The sequence below is a fragment of the Python bivittatus genome, unplaced genomic scaffold, assembly GCF_059951505.1.
Source record: "Python bivittatus isolate LINGU-HERP-01145 unplaced genomic scaffold, Pbiv_v1 ctg000080_np1212, whole genome shotgun sequence".
NCBI lineage: Eukaryota > Metazoa > Chordata > Lepidosauria > Squamata > Pythonidae > Python > Python bivittatus.
The window spans coordinates 65,397,805-65,416,621 of record NW_028277035.1 but is presented as its reverse complement, the minus strand read 5'-3'; the positions used below and the strand labels follow the sequence as shown (position 1 = coordinate 65,416,621).

The following is an 18,817-nucleotide window of genomic DNA, read 5'->3' as shown; positions in this document are numbered from 1 at the left end:
AAAAGCTTCCCAAATATTGTCACATAAGCAGCAATGTCATTCCTGCAGGCAGCACTAGGTTGGGATTGGATGGGTCAGCTGTCTACCTGCCTTGCAAGCAGTGTTTTTAAGTTATTAATCTAGAATGTGGCTTGAAATATAGGGTAGATCTTTAAAAAAAATAATTTGAAAAATAATTTGAAAAATACAGGAATTTCAGCTTATCCTACTTTATCAGGCCTCTGCCTCAAGTACTTTGTCCAATTCTAGGTACCACATCTGAAAGATTCAAACTGGAAAAGGAACAGAGAACAACAACTAGGAAGATTAGAGACCACTTAAGTCCTATGAACAGACATTGACAGAGGCAGGTATGTGAAAGATAAAAGATGACTGAAGGGAGAAATGATAGCACTCTTCAAAAACTTAAAAGGATGACACATAGAGGATGGCATTTTCCTTGTTTCTGAGTACAGGACACAGAATAACTGATTCCAACTGAATGCTAGCTTCCTAACAGTAAGAACACTGTAGAGCAAACTACCAGGGATGGCAAATGCTCCTTTGCTGGATGTGTTCCAACAGAGGCTAGACAGCTATCTGGGATACTTTATTCTGGATTCCTACACCGAACAGGAGCCTGGACTCAGTGGTCTAAATGGCACCTTCAACTCTTAACTCTGTTACCTTTAATAATGAATCGTGGTTTCAAAACACACATGCAAATCATATATATTTTCTTGAAGCTTTATTCGTAAAATAGAAAAGAGGCATTTCCATTCATAGAAATTTTTTTTTAAATGTTACTGTAAAAATAAAGAATACAAACTTTACATTTTAGCTGGAAGCAGTCACCATGCTTCATTCTGTACCAGTGATACAACTGATATCTTAACAAAATGTTAAATAACAACATGGCAAATTGTATCTGGACTTTAATGAAATGAGATCATTCACATTAGATAGCACCACCAAGGAATCCCCACTTAAGTTTGGAATCCAACATTTAAGAGAGCAGGTCCAGGATGATACTAATGAACTCTAATTTACTTCCACAGTTTTGGTTTCCCAACTAGTTGTTACTCTTAGGCTTATAGTACCTCTAATAATGATCTGAGAAGAATACTGATTGACTTCGAATATAGAGTATGAGAGCCTACCTCTCTATCTTGGTAGATTGCAGATATACTCCACCAGAGATTTCTACGTGATCCATGTTTTGGATCATCTCATTGTTGACAATAGTAGTTTGTAATAGAGTATACACTGGCTTTTTCAAATTTGACTGCTTTAGATTCTGTGGCCTACAAATTAAAGTAGCATCTCTATAAAATAGTCCCAATTGAACTGGGACTATCGGAAGGCTGCACAATTTACTGTTCTGAACCCAGCAAAAGCAGTGATTGAAGGTACAAGGAAAAAAAAACGCAATTCTGGCTCACTGTATCCATAAAATATGGATAGCTATTCATATTCTTTGCAGCACTAAGTTTAAAGTAATTCATTTGCTTTCATAATGTGTAAAGTGAACCATTTTAGCTTAGCATTATATACAAGGTAGGTAATTATGGCTTGTTCAACACCAATGGTTAAAAAATCCAGGTCACTGAAGGCTTCATATTTATCTGTCTGAAATTCAGCAGAGTTTATTCCAGAGAAAAGGCAAATGTCTTTTGTCTGGAAAAAATCAACAAAGTTACAAAGTTTGTTTTAAAAATTTAAAGAACCCAATTCTATACCACTGCACCTTTTTTTCTGAAATTGGGCAGGCTTCAAACAAAATCTCGTCAGAGTACAGTCAGTACATTAAGTACCCAGGCTTACTCTACATAATCTTTCATTAAAAAATAATATATTTATTTGCCCATGGAGCAAGTTACATAGAGAGCAGATAGTCTCTTCTCCCTGTTGATATATCTTTGGTTTAGTCTTAAAAATCATAAATTCTTAATGAAACCATCAGGAAATTACTAAGTTGGTTCAGGAAATAATTCTCAGTCTGACAAGTCACAGGTAAAGACCCAGCTGAGATCATAAATCATGTAACATATTTAAAAAATAAAGAAGCATGGGATAAGGATAAATCATAAAACTGAGATACAAGAATGCTGAACATAGTAATAGGAAAATAAACAGCATCACAGCAATGCCAGTGTTGTGTAGGGCACTTTGATCCACTTAAAATTCAAGGTCTTGTAGATAAGGTAAGTTACCTACATGAGAATTCACACAGGATAGTAAGAACAACAAAGATCAAGATAAGTGAAGTATGACAAAAACTGTTGCATGCAGTAAAACTATAATATATAAAGTTATAGTATGGATAAGGAATAGGCAAATTAATATTACAATGGTTTACCCACTCTTCAAAGCCTCATATGGTCCCCATAGAGTCCATTTATCAACTATTCTTCTCAATGAAAATTGGAAGACATTTGAAACAAGTTACCCAGAAAACCTAATCTCCTTGGTCTTGTTACATTTCATTCAACTTTCTATTTAAAAAAAAAAAAAAAACTGGGACAGTTGCACTTTTTCATTTGATTCCACTGGGTGTGGAACCTGTGAACCTCTAGATCAGGCCTGCACAACAACTGGCCAGCCAAGCAGCCTTGTGCAGCATGCCGGATTTTTTTAAAAAGTCAATAAATTCACCACTGCCCCGAAAGACATGCTACTGAGCACCTCCAGGCCTCATTGCCACCTCCAATACTGTCACCACACTCCTAGTTGCCAAACAGCTGACTGGCACACCAGGGATTCCTTTGTGGCCTGTGATTATTTTTAATTTATCAATGTGGCCTTTTCTCCTCTACAAGTTGTGCAGTCCTGGTCTAGATATTGCTGATCTACAGATCCCAGCATCCCTGATCATGCTATCAAGGGCACCTGGGAGCTGTAATTCAGAAGCTCTTAGAAGGCCACTAATTCCTTACCCCTGGATTGCATAATAAAAGTAACACATCTAAAACCAAAATAGAATACATTGGTGTTGCATTTTCTGTGTTGCAATATGAAGAAGTTTTTTGTTTTGAGCACAAATCCCACGATGGTAATTGCTTCAAATATGATAAAAGCACTAAATGTATGAAGTTTCCAAAGAAATGCAGGTGCAAATAAGGTCCATGATGTCACTGCTGTTTTTTTGGTGGAACCTGAGATCTTGCAATCAGAATGGGAACTATAGCCAGCAAACCAGTCAATATTGCCCAGAATGGCCGATAGAAGAGCCAGCCCACTGAAATGGTCAGCAGTGATAGAGAAGTGGCTAAACAAAAGGCAAACGCTTTCAAACCAATGTTAACCAGATCCCGGACAAATGGAAACCAATCCACTGTTATGAAAAAAATAAAAATAGAATAAACAAACCATTAGCAATCTTATAAAATACTTTAAATCTGCTTTAAATGTAATCCAATGCCTACTGATTTCACTATAATCTTCAACTCTACAGACTTCTGACCATTAAATGAAGGAACCCTCCCCCCAGACCTTTACCTGTTACATTAAATACATTTTTCAGCACTCCATAATGAAGAATAGTATTAGTATTCAAATCTCAGTTTAGCCACAGGCTTACAGAATAAGCTTTGGTTAGTTCCTTGTTCTCATAGCTTATCTTTACTGTAGCTCAGTGCTGAAATAACTAATTGCCTTCCCTCCCATTTCAATGAGTTACTATCTAAACTAGAGAATCCAGATTACTGAAATATCTTCTTTGATTTGAATCCAGGAACAATATTCAGCTTCACAGTAATAATTAATATTCTTATCATGTTAGATGATTATGTTTCTTAGACCCAAAGGTTCATTACAACTTTTTGATTAATGCTTTATTTATAAATCAAACTAGGGGGATATTAGCAACACTTACCTAGTGTATGAACAATTCTGGTCATAAGGCTGATGCCTACAAACATAGATAACCATCCAGCTGCACGTAGACCCCAGGTCTTCATGTTGTTACTCTCATGTTCTTTCTGAAATACTTCCTGAAATACAGCAACCAATTATGATAACTCTTTTGATCAGCAGGATACACGCTGCAATTGGACACAGTGCCAAAGCTTAATCTAGCACTATTGGCCTGAGCCTATTCCCTTCCCCTCCACAATCTGCTATCATATTCTAATAAGAATGTTAGTTTCAAATTTTCCTGAACAATCCTAGGCTATAATTATAGTTTGAAATTGTTTTGACAAAACATACTTAAAACTAAGTAATTTGATCCAATTTTGGACATACTAAGAAACTTGCATTAATTGAAAACAGAAGCAAATATTGTCAATTTTGTTCTCATGGCTGCACCAGAGCATTTATGATGACTTTTCAGCTGCAACTGAGCTTCAGATTAACTTAGTGGTTTTAAGGCAGTATAAGATGGAAGAAAAAGAAGAAGGTGTGGGGAAAATCAGTTTATGAAAAGCGTAGATGGAGTTTTGAGAAAAATAGTTTTTACTCAGAATATACTCATTTTCCTCTTGTTCCACCATACAAGCAGTCCCTGATAAGCTTTGCAAGGCCCATGTGCCATTCTTGACATGCAAAACATTATACACTCATACCTTTTAATTGTCCATAAGCATTATTTTTTTCTGCAGAGACTGAAAAGACTTTTTAACCCATCATAAAATGATATTTCTACAAACTGATCTGCACTGCTAACTTACAGCAATATTTCTTGGAGGAAGGTATGAGACAGTGCTGCTATGGAATCATTCTGTGAACTGGAGATATGTCTACAAATGCAACGTCTGCACTGATTAGGACCAAATTCCAGCAGCAGAATTGGAGGAAAGATCCATAGGAAGCTAACTCACACTGGTCACTTAGTTAAGCTCAATACTGCCTACGAGGATTACCAATTTAGGTTAGCCGTTTAGGTTTTCAGACAGGAGCCTCACCATCAGGAGGTAGATCTGCCAGAAACTGAATCAGGGTTGTTTTATGACTGACTTTCAATTCTAAGCTATAGCCCTTGCATAAAAAGAGATACTTTGGGAGGAAGTAGGAAAGAAAGAGATGTTCTCCCATCTTTTATTTATGCAAACAGAAGATGTATAACTCTTCCCTATTATTCTCCTCTCTGCTGATCTGTAACTCTTACCTCAGCTGTGAGCTCTCCAGAATAGAGAAAATATAAGACATCCCCAGATTTGGTTTGGTATGAAACCAAGTGATCCCCTTGCTGACGAGCAACTATGGTCACCTGAAAAGGGGCAGAGGTGAGAAATTAAGAAATTTGCACGTTAATGTTGGAGAGCTTTATCTAGTTACATGAGGAGATGTTGAAGAGATACAGAACATTTACCATATCTGGTGGACCCATGTGTGAGAAGTCTTCACTCAAACCTGCATAGAAGAATGAAACACGAAGATCCCCAACCTGAAAACAGGAAAAACAAAACAAAACTGCTGGGCAACAAAAGCTTCCCAGTGGAGGTTTTAGATCAAAGGTTCTCATATTCTCTGAGTTCAGGTTCAAAGAGGTTCCCAGGCAACAAGGATATGACAAAGCAAAAAGTACAATGCCGAGGAACAGTAGGGGGGGAAAACAAGAGTTTACTCTTTTAATTGTTTCTTTTCCTCTTGATTTCTTACTTCTGGACGTCGAGGATTCTCACTATGAAAGAAATAATTCCCTGAGCGGATCACATCTGCATGAGGGTCTTCTAGTTTTGATAGGCTCATCTGCTTGAAATTATCGATCTTCTCAATAAGGCCTAAAAGTAGGAATAAGAAATCATTTTTGCCCGAGACTTATGGACACATTAGGAAATTTCACTGAAGGAGAATGCATAAAGTGGGCATAGCCAGAGGTCAGAATGAACGTGGCCATCCTTCATGCTGTCATGCAAGGCCTCTCCTCACTCCATGCTATATAGACTCCATGCTATATGGTCATCTCACAAACTTTCTAAGTTCTTCCTATGAAGCAAAATGAAAGAAAATGGGCACCAATATGATGACACTCCAAGTGCCAAATGAACGCCACATAGAAGAAGGCTAAGAGCTATTTCTATCATCCCAGAGCATCAGACATGGAATAACTGTCTTAAGTTACACAAAGACAGATTCTTGGTGGATGTTAGAAAAGCTTTCCTGATAGTAAAAGCAGTTCAACAGCAGAAGCAACCATCCAGAGATACAGTGGGTTCCCCTTCACTGAACGTGTTTTAAGCACAGCCTAAAAAGCCATTTGTCATGGATGCTGGATTACTGCACTGAGTAAGGGTTGGACTCAACAGCTTAAAAATGCCTTTTAATTCTATGATTCCTTAATTCCCCTTTCTCACCATACAGAACTAAAATGGAGAAGGCAGGCATGGTGCGGGGGAGCATCATGTCAGACCAGAAAAGCTTACAGGCAGATTTGGCTAATGTCCTGATAAGAACACAAGGTTTCCCATGCACAGAATAACTATACTATGCTTTAGAATATGGTACTTATTCCAAAAGGTATTTTGATAATGCCGATATTTTGATACTGTTTCATGCTCTGCTCCATACAATTTAAACCATGGCAACTGGAAAACTAAGATTATTTAAATTAAAATTTCTTTAGCTACTCTTCCAAAATGCTACCAAGTTGGGAGGATTTCCCCCTATCTGCCTTGTTAAATACATCTTAGTTAAATAAATCCAACTTTCATACCCCTGGAAAGAATGAATTTGCCAACTTGAACATCAGGAGCAACTGCAGTGAAAGATTCGACAGCCATGGCGCTGCACAGACAAAAAGAATGACCAGATGAATTTCAGCATGGTAGGCACAAAGTCACAAAAGAGTCAGCAAACCTTCTAGCTATTCACCACCACAAAGACATACTCCAGTGTTTCCAAACAAAATAGCTAGCATGAAAGTATCCCCAGCCAGAAAACCATATACACACATTTGCTATCCTGCCACCTTGTCTAGCTTCCAGAATAGAGCCTAGTGAATCAGTTAGAAATCTTACTTAGATTCCTAATTTAGAACCCCAAGGACAGCGTTGGAAGAGCCACAGTGTAGAGAAATATCAAGTTTACCTAGGGTTTTTATGTCCAATTTCTCGGTCAAAATTTCTGCTGTTCACAACTTCTGATTTCCATTCTGTATCTAAAAGGGAAATACAGAAATAATAATATGAACAATGCTATCCTGATTCCTGGAAGATGTCCCAGGACTCATAGATGATGGGTGTTTCCCTTTGTCCCTGTAATTCTGTATACTCTTATATGGGAGTAAGTGCTGGTGAACACCACAGGTAGGATTCTTCTCTAAGCATATGCTGATTTTTTCTCAGGATCTACTGTTCATGAACAGACACACATACAGGACAAATTATGTTTTGGGATGTATTAACAGGAGCATAGAGTCCAGATCATAAGAAATAATTTTCCCACTCTATATTTCCCAATATTGACTCCAGTTCTGGGCACCACAGTCTAAAAAGGACAACAACAAACTACAGCGAAGACGGTGAAGGGACTGGAAACCCAGCCCAGTGAGGAACAATTAAAGGGATTAGGTAAATCTAGCCTGCAGAAGAGAAGAGTGAGAAGAAATAAAATAACAATCTTCAAATATCATATACAGGAAGGAACAGACTTGTTCTCTGTTGCCCCAGAAAACAGGACAAGAGCCAATGAACTGAAACTATGGGTATATGTATCGGGAGGAATTGCCTGATGGTAAGAATTATCAACCGTGGAGCACGTTGCCTCATGAAATGGTATGTTCCCCTTCCTTGGAAATCTTCAAACAGAGATAACCACCTGTGTGAAATGTTTTAACAGATCCTACCGAAGAAGGGGCTTGGACTGGATGACCAAGCCACCTTTCAACTCTATGATCCTATCAATAAAATTCAATGAAAACTTGCTTTCTGTGGTTTGCAAGCACTGAAGCTCAGATAACCTTGGCATAACATGAACATCACTCATGTGGATGCAATGTTCTAGCTAAAAAGGAAAATATACTTTTGTCTCCTTCAGTATTTTTGTAACCAACTAAACAGAATAACCCTGCTTATTTCATTTTGAACTTCATGAAGGACGTAGAGAATGCAAATGCAGTAAAAAAATAATGTTCCAAGTTCAGAATGTCACAGATAAAATTGCCAACTTTTTTCCTGTCAGTGGGTCTCCCTTATAACATGACAGGTAGAAATTCAACAAACAACTCTCGCCATCATTTGTTGTAGCAGCACAGGACAGTTTTTTCCTGGCTGGAGAAGAGCGGCCTTTAATCAAAGCCACACCCAGTGATAGTTTCATGAGACAAATTTCTGTACTAGCAAACTTACTGTAAGAATATCTTGTTTCTTTCTTTACTTCACCATTTTCTTCATATTCTCTACAAGAAGGGGAAAAATCATAAGATACATAAAGATACATAAAAATACATAAAGTAGAGCTTAGGAGAAGCTTATCATATTTTACACAATATTTTACTATAAATAATAATTTTAGCTAAAATTAGCTAAACTTTGAACTAATTCATGTGGATGCCCTCACGCAGAGGGCTCCCGGTACTATCAATTTAAAAGCTTTTGTAGAGTTATTAATACATTTCCAAGGCATAAATGTATCAGCTTTTGAAACTGTGTCCATACCTCACAGTTCATTAAAAATGCAAGCCTCCTGTCCAGAGAAGGAACTCTGTAATAAGTTAATTACTTGATGGTTTCTTGCCTGCTTATCTATGTCCTTGTATCTTGCTCCCATGAAGCTTGAAACCTAGTAGTCTTGAGTAGGAAATTTCCAAATTTCTAATACACACACAGACATGCACACATCTCTACCAGCTATAGTTCCATCAGACTTTTTTGGGGGTGGTGGGGAATCAAGGCACACTTTGAAATAGGACATAAACCTTGAGGGAGAAAACGGAATTTTCAGATAGATAGAAATTCCCTTCCCCAACCAGCCAAAACATAGACAGACTAACATAGAACCTTTCTTGATTCATGCTGGATTCAAGGGACCAAATATTTTTAGTTGCCCTATAAGCCCAACCTGAAATGAAAAGAGCTATTCTTTTGCTCTACAGTAATAATGTGTGTTAAATTAGGAAGGTCAAACAGATCTTACTATGGCTGGTGTGGGTCTTCCGGGCTGTGTGGCTGTGTTCTGGAAGTTTTGTTTCCTAACGTTTCACCAGCACCTGTGACCGGCATCTTCAGAGTGCAGGAGCACAGACAGGAGCAGTCGGCTCCCCGACATATGAATTATCCAAACATCTGGCCACCCTTCTACAGACCCACGTTGGACAGACTCCAGCCCACATCAGAGACTCAGGACATTTCATCGACAAAATCAGCACCCTGAAGCTCAACCCCACGGACAAACTGGTCAGCTTTGATGTGGTCTCCCTGTTCACCAAGGTACCAGTGAGGGACACCCTGGCACTCATCGAACAGATCTTCCCAGAAGACATCACAGCTTTATTTCAGCACTGCTTAACAACCAGTTACTTCCTATGGGATAATGAGTACTACGAACAGATGGACGGTGTCACCATGGGAAGCCCCCTGAGCCCAGTCATAGCAAATTTCTACATGGAACATTTTGAAAAACGGGCTTTAGAAACCGCACCCGTTACCCCAACAGTCTGGTTCCGATTTGTGGATGACACCTTCGCAATTTTTTGGAGTCAGGATGAAGAAGACTTAGAAAAGTTCCTGAACCACCTAAACAGCATCCACCCCAATATACAATTCACCATGGAAAAAGAAGTGGACGGCCAACTTCCATTTCTAGACACGTTGGTCATACGCAAACCAGACTTCAAATTAGGACACAAAGTCTACAGAAAACCCACCCACACAGACCGGTACCTACACAAAAACTCCAACCACTACCCACGTCAGAAAAGAGGCATTATCAAAACCCTCATGGATCGTGCCAATCGGATCTGCGAAACCCAATTCCTAAACTCTGAACTTAACCACCTTAATTGGGTCCTACAAGCGAATGGCTACTCCAAGAATGAAATAAAAAGAGCCATCAAACCAAGAAAACAACATGTGACTGAAGAAGAAAAACAGCCACCCACCAACAAAGTATTTCTGCCCTACATCAAAGGGGTCACAGACCGCATGGGAAAACTGATGGAAAAACACAATTTCCAAACAATCTTCAGACCCACCAGAAACGTACAAGAAGTGCTAAAATCAGCAAAAGACAAAAGGGATCCCCTCACCGCCGGAGGAGTATACCGCATACCATGCAGTTGCAGGCAAGTATACATCGGGACCACAAAACGCAGCATCCATACCAGGATAAAAGAACACGAAAGACACTGCAGACTACAGCAACCAGAAAAATCTGCAGTAGCTGAACATGCTCTCAAGCACACTGGACACAAAATCCTATTTGAAAACACAGAGATACTGGACAACACCAACAACCACTATACCAGGCTATACCGGGAAGCCACTGAGATTCACAAACACCAGCACAGTTTCAATAAAAAAGAGGAGAGTCTAAAAATCAACAAAACCTGGCTACCAATCCTGAAAAATACAGCCTGCAAAAGGTCAACGAACTCAGCTCAACCACCAGGACATGTGAACAGTTCACACAATGAACTTGCTAATCACCCCCAGCAGCCCCTCGTTAACAATTCAATAGAAGAAAAAACCCTGCCTAATCCCCAGGAAGATACACACAGATTCTGACACCAAAACAAGCAGCCACTCAGTAACCCCCCCACCCCCCCAATCCCCCCCTCAGATCTCTATAAATACCCACAAAAGGGTCACATCACCCTGGGCACAGAGAGAACTGCTCCTGTCTGTGCTCCTGCACTCTGAAGATGCCGGTCACAGGTGCTGGTCACAGGTGCTGGCGAAACGTTAGGAAACAAAACTTCCAGAACACGGCCACACAGCCCGGAAGACCCATGCCAGCCATTGTATGCCGGCCGTGAAAGCCTTCGACAAGACCTTACTATATTCTTCTTATGCTAGTATTGGATTGGTGCTCATTTACCAATCATTAAATCAGTCATTGGATGCCACAAAAATGGGTAGTGCAGAGTTATCAGTTCATATTCTATTGTGATACAGATTTTTAGTGCTGAGTTGAAATTGAAAAAGCAATAAATTTCAGGAAGGAGTCGCTGAGGTCATTTTAAATAACACTATCCCAAACCATACACATCTCCAGAATCTCCTCTGAATACTTTACATGCTGTTTTATTTCAATCATAAATAATATCAAAAAGTGAAAATAAGTCCAGATATGTACCATTGGACTTATTCCTAGATAAAAATACATAACTTGTATTATGTATCAGTGGAGCTTTAGATCAATATGGAACAGCCTAAGCCTCCCCACCGTAATGACGGCAATGAATACCCACCCACTCCCAAAGTCAAGTACATTTGCCTCCTTTTAAGACAGACCCTTAACTATCTTGTGATTTCAGTGAAAACATGTCAGCGTTTCAAGGCCTGAGACAATCCCTCTGTGGTCTAAAGCTTAGAGAATAATGCTTTCCAAATAAGAGGACTGAACACAAGGGGAAATACTGGGATTTGCGATTAATGAAACTGTGACAAAGAAGATGCATTTCCCTAAAAGAGCTGTTAAATTTCTCCTACCCCATTTCCTTCTGAATACTGGGACTTGCTGTTTCAAAACTTCATTGGAAAATTCCTTCATCTAAGTAGGATATCTAGTAAATAGACCTATCCTTGTTACGGCTGAGAAATCTGAAGCAGAGCCAAAATTCCAGCATTTATGCTATATGCTGCTTAACTGTAGCTCAGTTTGGCATCTCACACACCCAGGATGAGGTATGGAGGTTGCTGTAGGCATGACAACTTCTGGTTATTTTCCCCCCACCTCACAGTTGCTCATACTTTCCAGCCCAGAAGCCTGCTATAAACAAATGACTCATAGTTCTGTGCTCATTCACTCTTTATAGCTTTGAAGCACTACAGTACTTGTTATAGGTGGAAAAAAAAATGGATACCAGAAGACTAGATCAAACCATTATTATATACCCTATGGATAGAAAGGAAAAGTAAGTTAAGAAAAACTACAAGAAAGAATAAATATGTCAATATTTTCTCTTAATCTTAAACTGGATTATGTGAAATTCAAAAATTCAAACATACCTGCTCCCCCCCGCCCCGCTAGAAACATGCACACGGTTTATGGTACAGAAAATATGACTATTGTGAGCATCTTACCTTGAATCTTCATACTCAACCCACTGATACATCTCCACCTGACGTTTGAGCTTCACTGCCCGAACAGAAAGCCCATAGCTGGGATCATATAAAGGCTAGCAAATACAAACAAATGTCAGTTGGTAAGAGATCTATTGTCTACAAGGACTTCCTTAGATGCTCAGCAGGCAGACCAAGAAAGAAAAGAAAGATACCATTTAATTTTTTCCCCATAAGTCATTCAACCTAGCAGGACAGAAGATTGATTGACTGATTGATTGACTTGACTGATTGATGATATGCCATCAAGACATTTTCGACTCCTAGTGACCACACAGATAGATTTTCTCCATCCCTAACCCTTTCAAGTCTCCCAATGGTGCACTCATCGCCACTGTAACTGAGTCGATCCACCTTTTTCTTGGTTTTCTTAATAAAAATACAGGAGTGGTTTACCATTGCCTTTCCCAATACAGTATGAATTGATGCCTTTGCCATTGTCACTAAAGTGATCATCTTCCTCTGGCATCTTCCTATATTGCTGCTGCCCATTATAGGTGCCTGCTTGCTTTAGCTCGGCAGCTGGGATGACCTTAATGCCTTGGGTGACCCTGCTGGGAGTATATACTCTTGGCATACACTCCCAACGTTCTTTGCTTATCCCTCCCAGGAACAGACACACACACACCCGCCGCCACAATGAGGCAGCACAGCAGGACTGGGAGTGGGGGAGGACAGAAGAAGCAACACGTTTTTTCAAAAAAGCTGTAATGTGAAAAGATGAGGAAAATTTTGAACTAAGGCAATTTACCTTTGATGTTCTAAGGATACCAGATAAGTGCACAAGTTTCTTGTCATTCTCCTGGGATATAATCTGGATGTTGTCAAGTGGGACCACTAGGGAAAGCCCCTCAGCCAAAGAGGAGGCTGTTTTCAAAGCTCGCCCCTAGAAATGGTGAAATGAGAGATAAAGTGGTTCAAATAGGCCCTTGAAGCAAGAACTTGTCAATGCAGTGTCATGCTGAAATCACCACACAGAAAAGATTTGTTTTTGAATGAAAATTCATTTACACAGAAAAAAATAAAGTACTTTGGTTGCAGGAACTCAGTGATCAACCTTCTCCTCTTTAAATAATCTAATCTTGCTGGAATAGTAAATAGCATCTCGGAAGGCAGGCAGAATGGTTTTATGCACTGTTAATGCAAAGCAGCCTTCAAAGCCCGTGGAACTCTTTGGCACAAGGATTCATTGAACTAAAACTCCAAGTCTGATGCCAAATATAAAAATACAAAGGATCCTGACATAGGACTGTTCAGTTCTCCTTGAAACTGCATTAAAATAAAAGGTTGGAACTAATGACTTGTTCATTCATAAAACAGCATACCACAAGCATTTTGAAGGAGAAGCATTTTCCTTTAATTTTCAACAATAGATGCAATATATATGAAAATTCCCCCCATAACAATTTCCCCACAAGCTACATCAGTACTTTTTTCATTGAAATAAATCAACTCAATAAATTTGCTGAGCATCAGATCTCTACTTTCACTTACTTCAAACTACTAGGGCACTTCCTGGAGGATATCCATGACAAGAACAAAGGAGAAAGAAGGCTTCAAAAGAGAGCCTACTATGCCAAGACTGTTGTTTAATGCTTTCCAATATCCAGTTTCATATAACATATTTTACAGATTATCCAAATCCATGAATGAAGGTCTTAACCTCATGAAGGAATTAAAACAACAAAGTAGGGCCTTTCCAAAAATGGATCTGTTTTTGCAGCTTCTTTGTCCTGGAAATGACGACATTGTGTGACATATGATACAGGGAGCATTGCCCTTAATCTTAGGTGCCCTTGAAAATAGTCCAAACACATCTTACATGCACTGTAGTTTTGTGCAAAATGTTAAAACATTTTAAATTCACCCTCCACCCCCATTTCAAATTCAAAAGAGATGCTTCCATTGTTCTGGAGATATGCATCATTTTGCACACTTCCAAAACGATCAAAACAGCTTATTTTGCATGTGCAACTCTTGTCCAGTTTAAACCTGACATTTTTGCCCATTCCCTCTCACCTCATTGGTAAAAAGAACATAGAAAGACAGGGCAAAAGTGGCCAGGCCAACAAGCATCCCTCCAGAAGTCTCACTGAGGCGCTCCAGAAACCCAGGCTTGCGCTCGCTTGTGATCTTCACGTGCTCATCCTTGCCACCCATTTCAGGGAACTACTGAAGAGAACAAAAAGGGAAAAGAGTTATTGGCAGCACATCTGTTACCACCTACTCGTACAGCTCAAGTGTAAACAGGCAGCGTAGCAGCAGCTACAAGGAATTCTCTACCTAGGAAATCTATTAATAATGGAAAACATATGCAGGTGGGGTGAACCTTACATGGGGATTTGAAGATTAGATTATAAATGTAATGTCAAAACAAATGTTTTGACAAAGAATTATTCCTACTTAATGCATTAAAAACTAACACTTATGATACTCTTATTATTCCTAAGACCAGAGATAGATTGGAAGTTATCTATTTTTCATTTCTTTTTTCTTTTTCTTTTACTTTATCTCACTTTTCCTTTTCTTTATAATTTGTATTTTCAATTTTTTTTTCATTTCTAACTTTTAACTTTGTAACTTTAAAATTCCAATAAAATACTATTAAAAAAAAAAGAAAACATATATTCATTGGGCTTACTAGTGGCACTAAGCAGCGGATGGTGATTTTTCAAGAAAAATTAGTTGGGGACAGGACATGTAGAACATATTCAGCAAAAAATGACAACATCAACTGGGATCTTAACTTGGAGGGCAGGAACTCAGTTACTAAGTTTCAGTTTGATGAATTATCCATCTATGGAGATGGGAAAAGATTAACTTCTCAAACCATTTCCTCTGAAGTTCTCTTTCAGTCCAGTCCTTGTGCTAAGTTCATCCTTCTACAGGATCACAATTCTGTGACAGCAGAAGAGGAGCATGACAATATGACAGCACATAGCACTGATTAGCTTCACATATGCCACTGATTTGATTGTGACTTAAAACAGAATGGACAACATTTCAGAGGCCTTCCATGTCTCTGTGGCATCTTTGGAAAAGATGTGCCCCAAATCAGCCTATTTTGTTGCTGAATTTTTGCAGTGTGATCTCAAGATGCTGGAGTGATACTGGGGATGATATGCAGGCCACAGGTTATGGTTGTCCACTCCTGACTTAGCGCATTGTATGAATCTTTCCATTAACATTTCTTGCTATTGTCTAGTACAGTGTTTCTCAACCTTGGCAACTTTAAGTTGCCGAGGTTGAGAAACACTGGTCTAGTGTTGTTCAAAGGCTTCTTCAATAAACCATGGAAAAAACATGATGTGTGAATTCAGCTAATCATGAGCTAGATCTTTCATGCTTTCACTTATCACCCTAAGCCAAAACTGAATACATCTCATTATGGCTTATTATGATGCATTATTTTTCAGTATAAAGCCATATTATTTATAGAAGCTGCTTCTCAAAATTAGTAGCTTACAGGGCTACATAATACAGTTTGAAATTTGCATTAAGGGCAGCAATAACAAATTATCTGTCATCCAATTTAAACCTATTTGAAGGTGGGTCTATGCCATAATATTTTGCAACAGTTGCTTATAGCAACCTGCTTTGAAGCATAGACACACAGTTATTCACAGAGCAACATGAAAACAACTTGTACACAGAAGGTCTGTACAAACTTTGGGTTCAGTTTAGAAGAAGTGCTTTAGAACTTTCAGAAGTGGAATGCAACACCTATCTGCAATTTGAAAAAATACAGATTTTGAAAAAATACAGATTTGTTCCCAAGAATATCTTGGTTGCTATGAAAGCCTCTTTACAGCAGCCAAAGAATGCTTGAAAAAGACACAGGTGTTTTAATGAGTCACAGGCACGTGTTGCTCCCATGCATTCTGAAGCCCCTCTTCCAAGATGAACCCGAAACACTGCACAGTCTTACTGTAGTGATCCATGTAGATATGCTACACCATGGTTAATTTTTGCTTGCAAAACAGGATCAAGCCTAAATATCAGACCCAAACAGGAGAAAGGGAATGCACAGTCCTCTGCAGGAAGGATATTTTCTTTTTCTTTATTTTATTCTCAGATTATGTGTCTTCTGAAGTAAATCAAAACACACAGCCAGCAATAAAACTAAATTAGTTCCTTATTAGCCAGTTCCTTATTAGCACAAAAGTTTTTTATTAGCTGAATAAGAAAACTGCTTAATAGGAGAGTCTAGTTTATTTACCCTATTGAGCATAATGATAAAAGTGTAGGTATTAATTGGACATAATTATTTTGAGGACAATCCTCTGATCATGGAGACAAACTGGAAACAAGCAATAAATTTTAGCAAGGTCAAAAATTCTATGTCCAGAAAATCAGATTTATGATGGATGGATGGATGGATGGATGGATGGATGGATGGATGGATGAGTAAGAACTCCACTGATTTGTTTTGAAATTCTGATCAAGTTTTAATTTCTAAACACTGAAGCAGAATGTAATAATGGACTGATTACTAACAGAAATAATACTCAAAGCTATTTAGAAAAGACCATCACTGTGATACAATTAAAGAAGATATTGCTAAACATCCCCTACTTTTAATAGGCTCTTTCAAACTGCCTTGCAGCACAGTCTCATACATGTTTATTCTAAAATAAGGCCAATTCAATTCAATGGAGCTTGTTCCCAAATACGCATAGGATAATAATATGCCAATTTGTCACTTGGGGTACAATCTAATGGGACAGTTCCATTTAATTCATAGGCATGATTAAGATTGCATGGTTAATCTACCTATTTCTTCCTATTATTTGTATGCTCCACTAGCTGTACTGAGTAATTTAGTTCTGTCCAGAAAATGAAGTCTCACAATTTACCAAAGGCATATTCGCTTTGTCTACTGCATATGAAGACTTGCACCAGTCTATTTAGGCAGGTTTCTGATGTTCCAAGGCAGCCAACTACGCAATTATAATTATTTCTCTCCTTCCTAAATTTCCAATACCAGCCTTACAAAATTGATGGATTATATTATTGATTATTAAAGCCCTAAAGAACACTGGTGATGTCATATTTCAAACATTTGGATACGAAAAATGGGCTATTGGTTAGTGATGGGTTATCAACCACAAACTATGACACTGAAGCTTTCAAGAACTGCAGAATTTTTCTTCATAAATCCCAAATCAAATAACTGTTCTATTCAATGGGAACAGCTGGTACAAATGGTCTAAAAATGGTGTTGACGGCTGGGTATCTATGTGCTGCAGTCATTCTGAGTCCCAATCCTGGCTAGACACACATTTATTTGGAATAGATCTCATTTAAAACGGTAAGAATGTACCTCTAAACTGATATGCTTACAACTGCACTGCAAGGCTCTATTTAGTAGGGTTTTGACATTTTTAGTTGGCTCCCTTAATTTTACTTGTTTTTTTTAAGATCATGATGAAGCTTAGTTTTTACCGTTTTTAAACCTGAAATGCTATTTCTGCAGTCTTTCGATCGTTACTACTCTATTCATTGCTTTTAGGGTACTCAGCCGTGCCTTTCGAACAAAATAATCTTTACAAAATAACGCCTGCTCAGAAATAAACCTTGTTAAGTTCAAGAGGCATACTTTCGGTTAAATAATACAACGCTATAACACAACTGCTGCCCATGCAGCCTTTCCGATGTCGTTATTTGTTTACGCACGGATGGACATTACTACAGCGAGACCGATGGTGGAAAGGGGACGCTTCAAAACTGAGCAGACGCTGTTAATCCCAATCTGAAAAGTTTGTGCCAGTATGCAAACATCGGAATGCATTAGGCCATTTTTAAACACTGCAAGCGACAACACCCTAGAACAATTTGCAAGCAGACGCCCTTTTCCATGGGAATATACGGACTCGTTGGAAGCAGCATGAAATCGCGCAGTAACTCAAACATGAAGCAAGCTCATTCCGTTAAGTCGTTCAGCGGCAACAACCTTATCTTTCACGCAGAAACTGGTCCGAGGGGGAACGGCTCATTTCTCACGCTCGCCAACCTAAAGTAACGAGAGTCTCCCTATCATCACCCCTCGGATGAAGCAAATGTGTTTCTCCTAAAAAAGCCTCTGCTGACAAATCAGCCAGACTCCTGCTAGCCGACCCCTTTCCTCTGACATCAGCGTGCGCTGGATCGCAGTCCTGCGACGACACACTTTTGGGGCTTGCCTGTCTCCCACTGGTTATGTACATTTATTTATTAGAAGTACTTCTATGCTGCTTCCCATTGCAAAGAATCTCCAAACGGTTTTTCTTGATAAGGGGGGGGGGAGCCCATACTTACCTATATCGGTGTGCTTTGAGCTTTCAGTAAATGTATCAACCCCCCTGAGCTATTCTTAAAGTGGAAGGAAGAGATCGGACGACCAGATTCCAAAGGATCAGACCCAAATCTCCCCTTTCAGCATTCGCGGCAAACCCCGCCCTCCCCCGTAGACCTGGGATAGCTCGTGCGCGCCCCTGTATGTGCGAGAAACAGATAGACGGGGAGGGAGACGAAAAATACAACTCTGGAGCATGCTGGGAGATAGAGTCCTGACGCGCCTATCTTTCGCAAAGCATTGCTGGGAATATCATTGAACTTTCGAGGCATACAGAGGC

At 39.1% G+C, this 18,817-nt stretch overlaps 1 protein-coding gene across 3 annotated transcripts; it reads right to left on the bottom strand.

The window, feature by feature from the left end:
* Positions 1-696: 696 nt before the first annotated feature.
* On the bottom strand, positions 697-18,717 carry TMEM43 (transmembrane protein 43). Of its 3 annotated transcripts, none has more exons than XM_025167573.2 (12): positions 18,501-18,717; positions 14,223-14,372; positions 12,955-13,089; positions 12,165-12,259; positions 8,268-8,317; positions 7,009-7,078; positions 6,635-6,705; positions 5,581-5,702; positions 5,291-5,365; positions 5,087-5,188; positions 3,854-3,971; positions 697-3,313 (listed from the first exon to the last, which is right to left on the bottom strand). In XM_025167573.2, exons 2-12 carry the CDS (start codon positions 14,361-14,363, stop codon positions 3,111-3,113), a joined length of 1,182 nt encoding a protein of 393 aa, XP_025023341.1. In that variant the 5' UTR covers positions 14,364-14,372; positions 18,501-18,717; the 3' UTR covers positions 697-3,110. The 3 variants fall into 3 exon arrangements, with proteins under 3 accessions (XP_025023341.1, XP_007429705.1, XP_087990407.1); XM_007429643.4 differs by having other exon boundaries at positions 14,223-14,375; positions 18,501-18,716; XM_088134281.1 differs by lacking the exon at positions 18,501-18,717 and adding an exon at positions 18,157-18,244 and having other exon boundaries at positions 14,223-14,375.
* Between the last annotated feature and the right edge of the window lie 100 nt (positions 18,718-18,817).